Source organism: Heterodontus francisci, chromosome 1, assembly GCF_036365525.1.
Source record: "Heterodontus francisci isolate sHetFra1 chromosome 1, sHetFra1.hap1, whole genome shotgun sequence".
Classification (NCBI taxonomy): domain Eukaryota; kingdom Metazoa; phylum Chordata; class Chondrichthyes; order Heterodontiformes; family Heterodontidae; genus Heterodontus; species Heterodontus francisci.
In genome coordinates this window covers 287,530,546-287,543,026 of record NC_090371.1, presented here as the reverse complement: position 1 = coordinate 287,543,026, position 12,481 = coordinate 287,530,546, and the positions used below count along the sequence as shown (strand labels likewise).

At 40.0% G+C, this 12,481-nt stretch overlaps 1 protein-coding gene across 1 annotated transcript in view; it reads left to right on the top strand.

Moving 5' to 3' along the window:
- wdr32 (WD repeat domain 32) overlaps nucleotides 1-12,481 on the top strand; it is a 128,560-nt gene that overhangs the window by 35,338 nt on the left and 80,741 nt on the right. Inside the window, exons 4-5 of the mRNA XM_068047430.1 lie at nucleotides 4,457-4,659; nucleotides 9,685-9,798. Of these exons, the coding sequence (XP_067903531.1) occupies nucleotides 4,457-4,659; nucleotides 9,685-9,798 (317 nt within the window). The remainder of the gene's footprint in view (nucleotides 1-4,456; nucleotides 4,660-9,684; nucleotides 9,799-12,481) is intronic.

Here is a 12,481-nt window from a genome sequence, read left to right as displayed (position 1 = left end):
AGCGAGTTGCCGAGGGGGGAGTCGACCAGTGGGGCGGGAGCTAGTAGCTGCGTTCAGGTGAAATCAGTCCTGGTCAGTCATATAAACAAATCACAATAACGAATTGGCAGCACCTTTTATACTCTGCCTGATTTTCTTTTCCATCAATTGGGGTGCCAATTCACTATCTTCAAATGGAAATTCAATCATAAAATTCCTTTTGTATTTAATAGGATTACTGGAATGTTAAATGGATCTGTGGATTACATTTAGTATCCTATGACTACTTGGCATATTACTGGGCTTCCATCCAACTTAATGTGAGGTTAGTTTGCTAGAACGATCTAGCCATGAGCATTTCCTGTGATAAATTGAGCAGCGCCATCTATAATCCTGGTAGCTGCCTGAACGTCGCAGACACTGACGTTCCAGTTGAAGAGCCTGCATTTGTGCATATGCAAATACTGCGCAACCTAGTGGTTGCGTTGTCAGCAAACGCAGCCATTGGGTAAATAGACCTCAAGGTATGGTGGTAAATGAACAGTGGGAAACATTTAAATCATTCAAAGGGTTCAACAAAGGTGCATTCTGTTCAAAAACAAAACTTGTCAAGAAAGACCCATCTGTGGCTCACTCAGGAAGTTAAGGAGAGTATTAGACTAAAAGAAGAGGCTACTATTTTTTGCAACATTGTAATCTAGTCTGAGCGTTGGGAGTGTTTTAGGAGCCAGCAAAGGGCCACCAAAAAATTGATAAGGGGAAAAAAATAGAATATGAGAGTAAACTAGCCAGCAATATAAAAACAGATTTTAAGAGCTTTGAGAAGAACCTGAAAAGGAAGAGAGTTGCTAAAGTAGACACTTGTCCCTTAGAGGCAGAGACAGGAGAAATCATCATGGGGAATAAAGAAATGGCAGAGGCACTGAACAAACATTTTGTGTCTGTCTTACAGTTGAGGACACAAGTTCCATACCAGAAATAGACCGTAACCTAGGGGCTAAAAAGAGTGAGGAAATTAAGGATATTGATATCAGCCGAGAAAAAGTATTACAGAAACTTGAGGGACTAAAATCTGACAAGTCCCCAGGACCAGATGGCCTACATACTAGGGTTCTAAAAGAGATAGCTGCAGAGATATTGGATGCACTGGCTATGATTTTCCAGAATTCCTTAGATTCAGGAATGGTCACAGAATCATTACAGTGCAGAAGGAGGCCATTCGGCCCATCGTGTCCGCACCTGCTCTCCGAAAGAGCAATTCCCTCAGTTCCACTCTCCCCATGACCCTGCGCATTCTTCCTTTTCGTATAACTGTCTAATTCGCTTTTGTATGCTTCAATTGAACCTGCCTCCACCACGTTCTCAGGCAGTGCATTCCACACCTTAACGACTCGCTGTGTGAACAAGTTTTTTCTCATGACACTTTTGCTTCTCTTACCAAATACTTTAAATCTGTGCCCTTTCGTTCTCGATCCTTTCCCGAGTGGGAACAATTTCTCTCCATCTACTCTGTCCAGACCCCTCATGATTTTGAATACCTCTATCAAATCACCTCTCAGCCTTCTCTTCTCCAAGGAAAACAGTCCAAACTTCTCCAATCTATTTTCATAGCTGAAGTTCCTCATCCCTGGAACCATTCTCGTGAATCTTTTCTGTACTCTCTCCAATGCCCTCACATCTTTCCGAAAGTGTGGCACCCAGAACTGGACGCAATATTCCAGCTGAGGTTGAACTAGTGTCTTATACAAGTTCAACATAAATTCCTTGCTCTTGTACTTTATGCCCCTATTAATAAAGCCCAGGACACTATGCTTTAATAACCGCGCTCTCAATCTGTCCTGCCACCTTCAATGATTTATGCACATATGCACCTAGGTCCCTCTGCTCCTGCGTCCCCTTTAGAATTGTGCCCTTTATTCTATATTGTCTCTCCATGTTCTTCCTAACAAAATGAATCACTTCACATTTCTCTGCATTGAACTTCATCTGCCACCTGTCTGCCCATTCCACCAACTTGTCTATGTCCTTCTAAAGTTCTACACTATCCTCCTCACAGTTCACAATGCTTCCAAGTTTTGTATCATTTGCAAACTTTGAAATTGTGCCCTGTACACCCAAGGTCTAGGTCATTAATATAGATCAGGAAAAGCAAGGGTCCCAACACTGGTCCCTGGGGAACTCCACTACAAACCTTCCTCCGGCCCAAAAAACATCCATGAACCACTACTCTTTGTTTCCTGTCACTCAGCCAATTTCATATCCGTGTTGCTACTGTCCATTTTATTCCATGAGCTACAAGTTTGCTCACACGTCTGTTGTGTGGCACTGTATCAAATGCCTTTTGAAAGTCCATGTACACCACATCAACAGCATTGCCCTCATCAACCCCCTCTGTTACCTCTTCAAAAAACTCCAGCAAGTTAGTTAAACATGATTTTCCCATAAGAAATCCATGCTGGCTTTCCTTAATTAACTTGCATTTGCCCTGAATTATTTTTTCTAGAAGTTTTCCCACCACTGAAAGGAGGAGAAATTACTGCACTCAAAGGGTTGTGAATCATTGGAATTCTCTACCCCAGAGGGTTGTGGATGCTCCATCATTGAATACATTTAAGGCTGGGATAGATTTTTTGGCCTCGCAGGGAATCAAGGGAGATGGGGAGTGGGCTGCAAAGTGGATTTTAAACATCAGATCAACCACGATTGTGTTGAATGGCGGAGCAGGCTCGATGGGCCATATGGTCTGTTTCTGCCCCTATTTCTTGTGTTCTTGTGTTAAAACGCTAGTTATAGACTCTCATTTCCCACCCTCAAATTGAATGCCAAATTCTAACGTGTTATGATCACTAATTTATTAATGTCTCCTGTAACCATCAATCCTTCAGCATAGTGTTCATTGGTGTTAACTAGCTTGGCACTACTGTTTGTTTTTCTAAATATCTGTATCACGTCTCCTTTTCCTCATGAAATTAAGTTCAATTTGCTGATCCTTTCTTCAAAACTTAGTTCCCTGATGGCCTGAAAATAGCTTGGTCACTTTGAATGATTTCCTGTGTCATTAATCGTTCCCAATTGTTTTCATTTTTCACCCCATTATTGGGACGTTTTACTACGTTAAAGACACTTTGTTGCTCTGTATGACTCTTGAATACTTAAATGTGGCAGCTACTAAATAAATTGATGCCTGCCTTGACTGATGGGTACCATGTGCCATCTTTGGTGTTGCCAGTTTGGGTGAGCCAAACCTTGCCTGAAGTTTTAGTGGTGTCCTCACTGTAGGGAGATGCCTGACTCTGTATCTCCATGGGATTACGTTAGAGGCTCAGTCCACAATCCGCTAACCCGCTACAAAATGGAACCCTTCATGTATATATGTTTAACGTTTCTTGGTCCTAATGCATTAAGTTACATTTATCAATGTTGAATCCATTTGTCATTTTTGAAACCATCTCCTTAATTAGTCTATACACTCTGAATATCATTAATCTCTGTAACAGATGTTATGTACCTATATCGCTTTATATCATCAGTGAGTTTTAAATTATTACCAAGGTGTGGTGGAACATCACTGGTTACCACTCCCAGCCATTCTGGCTTCTTTTGTGAATAATCTGTATCCTATGAGGCTTAACTTTTAACAACAGCATGCAAGAGAACTTTGAGATAGAGAGAGATGAGCAGGGATGCAGTTTCACAAGGTCTGATATTTTTAAAAATATTATTGCTGTGATTAAAACCATAGCAGTCTGCTGGGAAATCAAGTGCAGTTGATTTTATTTACAATAATGTTATAAAGGAGAATATGCTGCACAAAATTAGAAACTGAAACAATTGCCTATTAAATTAGTACAAAAGCTTTGATTTAATATGGATGTTCCACCAGCCATAATAGACAGAACTTTTCAAGTGCACCTTATTGTCCGGATTTTTCCTCCAGAGCTTAGCTTTCAAATCACTACAGTCTGACTTTGATAATTGCAGAGAATACTTGTTGCACTCAAAATGCAGTTTTCATTTGACTGCAATGGGAGTGGAACCGACAAGTTCCATATATTGAAAAACTTTTGTTCGCTTTGTGCTCCGTGTAGCATTAGGTTATTGTATCACTTGATGTTACATGCAGCATGCAGTCATTCACTATACAGAACGTGTTTAAACAGGTCGGTCATGGTTACATCAGAAGTGGAACAAACAGCCGAAGTACTGATTCGAAGTTACTTTCGATATTGCACATTTAAACTTGGCAAAATGGCAATATCAACTGCAGCTTTGCTACAACTATACTTCACCTCCAGCTGATCCCAGTGGTCTTACTGTATAGAAATTGGGAGCATCAGCTTACATGGTATTGCTGTTTAGGACACCCATAAGTTCTATCCTTTGGGAGTGATTTTTTTGGATAGTATGTTATAAGTATTCACTAGTAATGCATATATGATTATAGTAATTCTAACTTTCATTTTGTCTTTTGACACAGATACACAGAAGATGGTTGTCCACACAAGAAATTCTTCCACACCCGTTACCTAATGCGAATGCGTTTAACACCAGACTGTTCAAAGATGCTGATATCAACATCATCTGGTTATCTTCTAATTCTTCATGACCTTGATTTAACCCAATCACTGGAAGTTTCCAATTACCGCAGTTTGAGAGGCAAACGTTCTGCTTCAAATACAGGTTAGTTCAGTGATCATTATGGCTTGCTTCTTCCAAAAGTTACTGCCCTAAAGATCAAGTTTGTTTTTCGAATCTAGTTCTATTAATTTGTAAAATTGGTTTTAACTGGTGTGGGAGAAGTGGGTTTTGGTTCTTGGGGTACTGGCACCTGCACTGGGGAAAGTGGGGGCTGTACCGTTGGGACGGTCTACATCTGAACCGCGCTGGAACTAGTGTTCTAGCAAATAGTATACCTAGGGAAATAGAAAGGGCTTTAAACTAAACAAGCGGGGGGAGAGGGATCAAGCTTGGTTAGATGTAGCAATCAAGGGGTAGAGTCAAGGTAGGAGAGCAGAATAGTAATATGGGAAATGAAGGTCAGAGAATGGCAGGAAGGGACAGAGAAAAAACCCAAGATCGCACCAACAATGAAGACTAGATGTTACAAAGATAACAAAAAGACAAAACTAAAGGCTTTGTATCTGAATGCACTTAGCATTCATAACAAAGTAGACAAACTGATAGCGGCACACTGAAGTAACTGAATATGATTTTATAGCCGTTACGGAGACGTGGCTGCAGGATGACAAGGATTGGGTCCTGAATATCGAGGGGTATATGACATTCAAGAAAAATAGGAAGCTAAGTAAAGGTGGAGGGGTAGAACTGTTCATCAAGGATGGCATTGGTGCAATAGTTAGAGATGACCTTGGTTCAGGAGATCAGGATGTAGAATTGGTTTGGGTGGAGATGAGGAATAGTGGGGGAAAGAAGTCACTAGTGGGAATGGTCTACAGGCCCCCGAACATCAATCACAATGTAGGACGAAGTAGACAAGAAGAAATACTGGGTGTTTGTGATAACGGGACGATAAATCATGGGTGATTTTAATTTACATATAAACTGGAAAAATCAGATTGGCAACAGTAGCCTGGATAATGAGTTCATAGAATGCTTTTGAGATAGTTTCTTAGAGCAGCACGTTGTGGAACCAACCAGAGAGCAACTTGTATTAGACTTGGTATTGTGTAATGTGACAGGAGTAGTTAATGACCTCAGAGTAAAGGCACATCTAGGTAGCAGCGACCACAATGATTGAATTTTACATCCAGTATTAAAGAGAGAATAGTGAGTCTGAGACTAGTATCTTAAACTTGAATAAGGGCATTATGTGGGCATGAAAGCTGAGCTAGCTGAAGCGAACTGCGTTACTAGGCTAGGAGATAGATCAATAGAGAAGCAGTGGCAGACATTTAAGGGGATGTTTCAGAAAATAAGTATATTCCTACTACAAAGAAGCATTCTACGGGGAGGACCCACCATTCGTGGTTAACTAAAGAAGTTGAGGGAAGCATCAAAGGAAAAGGCATATAATTGCGCAAAGACGAGTGGCAGGTCAGATAATTGGTCAGAATATGAAGAACAGCAGAGAATGACTAAATGGTTAATCAGGAGCAAGAAATTAAAGTTTGAGAGGAAGCTTGCTAGAAATGTAAAAACAGATAGCAAGAGTTTATACAGGTATTTAAAAAGGAAGAGTAAGTAAAAGTGAGTGTTAGTCCTGTAGAGAGTGGGAATGGGGAGTTAATAGCAGATAATAAGGAAATGGCGGATGAAATGAGCAAATATTTTACTTCTGTCTTCACTGTAGAAGATACAAAAAACATTCCACTAATAGCTGTAAATCAGGAGGTGGGAGGAAAAGAGGAACATTGTAAATTCATAGTCACAGGGAAGCTGTACTGAGCAAACTGATGGGGCTGTGGGCTGACAAGTCCCTGGATCTTGATGGGCTTCATCCTCGGGTCTTAAAAGAGGTGGCTAACGAGGTAGTAGATGCGATGGTGTTAATCTTTCAAAATTCACTAGATTCTGGAAAGATTCGATCAGACTGGAAAGTAGCAGATATAACCTCTCTATTCAAGAAGTGGGGGGGAGGCAGAAAACGGGTAACTATAGGCCAGTTAGCTTGACGTCTGTTGTGGGGAAGGTGTTAGAATCGATCATTAAGGAGGCTATAGCTGGGCATTTAGAAAAACTCAAGGTAATCAGGACAGCATGGTTTTGTGAAAGGGAAATCATGTTTAACCAATTTATTGGAGTTCTTTGAAGGAGTAACATGCTCTGGATAAAGGGGAGCCTGTTGACATACTGTATTTGGATTTCTAGAAGGCATTTGACAAGGTGTCACATAAAAGTTGATTGTGCAGAGTAGGAGCTCATGGTGTAGGGGGTATTATGTTAGCATGGATAGAAGATTGGCTGACTGGCAGAATACTGAGTATGCATAAATGGATCCTTTTCTGATTGGCAGGATGTGAAGAGTGGAATCCCGCAGGGGTCTGTGCGGGGGCCACAACTTTTTGCACTTTATATCAATGACTTAGATGAGGGGAGTGATGGCATGGTAGCTAAATTTGCAGATGACACAAATATAGGTAGGAAAGTATGTTGTGAAGAGGACATGAGGTTGCAGACCGAGATAGGTAGGTTGAGTGAGTGGGCAAAAGTCTGGCAGATGGAGTATAATGTGGGAAAATGTGAAGTTGTTCACTTTGGCTGGAAGAATAAAAAAGCAGAGTATTACTTAAACGGTGAACGACTGCAGAATTCCGAGGTGTAGAGGGATCTAGTTGTTCTTGTGCATGAGTCACAAAAAGTTAGTATACAGGTATAGCAAGTCATAAAGAAGGCTAATGAAATGCTATCTTTTATTACGAGAGGAATTGAAAATAAAAGTAAGGATGTTATGCTTCAGTTATACAGGGCATTGGTGAGACCACATCTCAAATACTGTGCAGTTTTGGTCTCCTTAGTTAGGGAAGGATGTAAATGCGTTGGAGGCAGTTTAGAGGAGGTTTACTAGATTGATACCTGGATTGATTCCTGGAATGAGTTGGTTGCCTTATAAGGAAAGGTTGGACAGACTAGGCTTGTTTTCACTGGAGTTTAGAAGAGTGAGGGGAGACTTGATTGAAGTATATAAGTTCCTGAACGGTCTTGACAAGGGAGATGTGGAAAGGATGTTTCCTCTTGTGGGTGAGCCAAGAACTAGGGGGCACTGTTTTAAAGTTCGGGGTCGCCCTTTAAGCACAGAGATGCGGAGTAATTTTTTCTCTGAGGCTTGTGCGACTTTTGAACTCTGTCTCTGAAGGTGGTGTAGGCGGGGTCATTGAATATTTTTAAAGCGGAGGTTAATAGATTCTTGTTAGGCAAGGGAATCGAAGGTTTTCGGGGGTAGATGGGAGTGTGGAATTGGAGACACAAACAGATCAGCCATGATATTGAATGGCAGTGCAGGCTCAAGGGGCCAAATGGCCTACTTCTCCTAATTCGTATGTTCGTAAATGTTTTGTTAAAATAATCACTCCGTATGAACGTTACTGAATTTTTTGTTTTGAGTAATGTGCTGTGGAAGAACTTCTTCATCTGCTCCTTGTTATACCATACGGCGAGACCAGTGGCGGCAACAATATGAACAGTATTAATAAGCTGTTTTGTTTCTCTTCCTCCTCTGCTAGTAGCAGTGAGCCATGCTTGGCAAAAATTCTCTCACCCACAATAATACTTTAATGACTAGTGATTGGGAGGCAGCATTCCTGCTTTTCCCCTGCAAGTCTTAGACTAGAACTGAAGGTAATTGGGCAAAGCTATCCTTCTCGTTGATTAGGGAGCTGATTACGTTAAAGCCTAACTTGCATTCCATTTTGACAAAGTGGGTTACTCAAGCAGCAATGCAGCGTAAGCTGACACTTGCATTGTTAATGTAGCTGGTTTGAGAGACATAACCTTGTAGTAAATATAACAACCAAGTGAACATGTTCATTCTTAAATTCCTATCTTTGTACAAAATATTAGAGGGAGCATATTGGTTTTGGTTAGATTCTCTGTTAGCATTATTGTAATAGTTGATTTTATAAAGTACCCAAAAGTTACACAAGACATGCCCATCCAAATACTCACTGTTAATGTATACCATTATCCATCCTTTTAAATGCAAAAAGTCCCAGTTTTCTAGAGGAGACAGAGGCCCTAGAGTTTCCTTTTTGGTACAGCTGATTTTATAATCCAGACACCACGCTATAATCCTGTATACAAATAATCACATGTGAGAAAGACATACCATGCTATGGGCAGTACTATTAGCAACTGGGACAAGTACAAGCAGAACACTTGCTGTGCCCTGCTGAGTCCCTATAGTTAGTTCAAAGTTTTGAGACCATACCATTTAATTAGCATGAAGGATACAGGATTTAGAGTATAAAAGAAAAGTTAGTCTTCTGAAAATGCTGTCAAACCCAATTCTCCAAAACCATCCAAAAAAGCACAATTGCAAAAAAAATTTCTACGTCAAATGAATGCAGCATGATGAATATGTTGCATGACATTATGAAAAGAGTGCTCATCACAGATCAGTTTTGATGGGGAGTGATAGTAATTAGATCATCAATGTGTAGAGCTGCAGGCTTGTTTAATGTTTGATTTACAATTCAGTGGGAAGATTGGTCAATAGGAGGTATATTTTAGGTATGGTTTGGTGCAAGAATATTTGAGCTTTCTGCTGTATTTCTGGAGTAGACTCTTCTGGATCGATTTTAAGTACATCGACCTGGCAGAAAATGAGATGGATGGAGGGGCAATTAAATTAAAGACAGGACTTACCCACTCTGTTTCTGCAATGATCTGGAAAACTGCAATTTGAATTTGCAGGCAGCCAGGACACCCACTCGAAGTCAGCAGGGTTCTTCTTTAAATATGCAGATCATGCACCAGTGATGTCATTGGGGCACCACTGCTATTTTACCAGATGCCTGAGTGGGGGAGCAGCCATGGTTTTTCCGCAGCCCAAACCTGTTTGTGCAGATGCAGTGTAAATTTGCTTCACGTTTATTTTGGAACGTGTATCTTAAAATAAATTTTGTGCTCAAATAGATTATCTTTCTGGAGATAGAGTAAGAAGCTGTCTCTATTTATTTTATAAACTTGCTGGTAGCTTTTGAACCATTAACCTTTGAAATATTACCTGTATTGCTTTTATTTCTCTAGATTTAACCACATCTTGCAGCTTGCCTGGTGTACGATCACAAAATCATCAGATAGGTACAAGCCAGAATTCTGAGAAAAACCCATCGCAGTCTTGTGCACGGACCGAGAGAGACGGTAATGGCCATAAATTAAAATAGTGTATAGTAATAGTTTTCTATTGTAAGCCCTCAAAAAATAAATATTTTGTTAATTTCATTTGCATGTTAACAAATAAAATTGATTTTAATTTGTTTAATTCAAGAGGTAAGAGACCACATCAAACAATAAAAAAAATTAGAAAAATGCAAAAACTAGCACTGGTACTAGTGAGTGGGAGCTATACAAATAACAGCAAGGGGGCGTAAAACAGGTAGTTAGAGCAACAAAAAGAGAGTATGAAATGAAACTTGCAAGAGATATCAAAATCAACACAGAGTATGGATAATGGGCAGGCACTAATTGGCAGGATGGGGCTAGTGATGTCTTGTAAGGATCTGTGTTGGGGCCTCAACTATTTGATGTATTAACAAATTAGATGATGGGATAGAAAGCCATATTATCGAAGTTCGCCTTTGACACAAAGATAGCGACATTGTAAGCAGTATAGATGGAAGCATAAAATTACAAAGAGATATTGATAGACTAAGTGAAGTGGCAAAAGTGGCAAATAGATTTCAGTGTAAAAAATGTGAGGTTATCCACTTTGGACCTAAAAAGGATAGAGCAGGGTACATTTTAAATGGTGGCAAAGTTAGAAACATTGGGAGTCCATGAACATAGATCATTAAAATGTCATGAATAGCTACAGGAAAAATAATCAAAAAGGCTAATGGAATGCTGGCTTTTGTATCTAGAGGACTAGAATACAAGGGGGTAGAAGTTATGCTACAGCGATACAAAGTCCTGGTTAATACTGGAGTACTGTGAGCAGTTCTGAGACCATACCTTGGGTATATTAACATTGGAGGGAATGCAGTGTAGATTTACCAGAATGATACCTAGACTCCAAAGGTTAAATTACAAGAAGTGATTACATAAACAAGGTTGTATTTCCTGGAATTTAGAAGTTTAAAAGGTGATTTGATTGAAGTTTTCAAGTTATTAAGAGGAACTGATAGAGTAGATAGAAACTATTTCTGTGGTCTGGTAATTCTAGGACTAGGGGGAATTGTCTTAAAAAAATAGAGCCGTACCTTTCGGGAGTGGAATTAGGAAACACTCGTACACACAAAGGGTGGTAGCAGTTTGGAACTCTCCCACAAATGGCAGTTGATGCCAGATCAGTTGTTAACTCTGAGATTGATAGTTTTTTGTTAAACAAAAGTATTAAGGGGTATGGGGCAAAGGTGGGTATATGGAATTAGGTTGCAAATCAGCCATGATCTCTGAATGGTAGAACAGACTTGAGGGGCTAAATGGCCTACTTTTAGTCCTATGTTTCTAATTTCCATTTAAAAGGTCTATTTTTGAAGATTTCCTACCTTTGGGTCTCTCGTCATGTACTATTTCTTGGCTGAGAGTTGAAGCTGGTGACCTGAATCTCGGGATGGCAATGCTGCTCAAGTCAAGTGCTACAAATTAAACGAGTATGAACTTAGTATATCTCTGCAATTGCGGAGGAGGAAATGCTTGGTGTCCTCAATTGGTATCTTCACTGTCTAATCTATTTGAGGTAGGAATCTATCATGTGAGGATGGATTTACATGTACTGATATTTTCAGTTTGTTCAGTTTCTCTTTTTTTAAACCTATTTCATTAATACTGATATTGTTTTTTCCTTTAAATTATGCTTCACTCAGTTTTTTGTTCACATCTTAGATTTTTATTCAAGTTTTACAAAAATACCTATAGTCGTTTGATATTACATCACTTGAGTATTGCTGAAAACAGACATTTTGTCGAAACCTTTCGTCTTGCACACATCAGGACAAATCGCAAGAATACCAATGTAAGGGACGCAAAAAATTTATACTTTATGAAAAGAGAGTGCTGATTGGTTCGCAAGTGGACTCTGGTAGAGGCGTTGCCATGGAGAATGCACCAGTTTATGGTGGCTGACAGTTAACTGCCAAGCTTCGTTTGAAATTTAAACCAGGCAGCTTGACTCTGGTCAAGGCATTGCCCTGAAGAATGAACCAGCGAATGGCTGTCACTTATTTTGTTTAGCTGAAAAAGGCACAATGTGTGTACATGTTCTTTCTGAATGCAAAGAATAGGGCCCTGTGTGTTAATACATGTAGCTTCCAGTATGTGCAAATGTGCCACACTGCAAGCCCGACTGACAATATTAAATCGGTTGTCAGCATAATTCTTAGCACACTGAGGATTATTTAGCAAATATTGTCCAAACGCGGAATCACATCTAATGTTGGACACCGTTTTGAGTTTTGCAAGCATGGGCTGGTTGGGTACGGTCTGTACCTTGCCCATTGCGAACAGCGGAAAACGCATGCGAATTGTCCTGATGAGTACAACACGAAAAACTTTGACGGAATGTCTCTGTTTTCAGCAAAAATACCTAGATTAAAAGATGTACGGATTAATATGATTTGGCTTTGTTTTACTCAACTTATTCCAAAAGGCATTTGATCAGATGCCATGCAAAAGGTTAGTAGGCAAGACAAGGGCTCATGGAGTTAGGGGTAATTTATTAGCATGGATAGAGGATTGGTTAACGGACAGGAAGCAAACAGTGGGCATAAATGGGGCATTTTCAAGTTGGCAAGCAGTAAGTAGTGGAATGCCGCAAGGATCAGTGCTAGGGCCTCAGCTATTTACAATCTGTTAATGACTCAGATAAACTGACAGATAGTGAAGT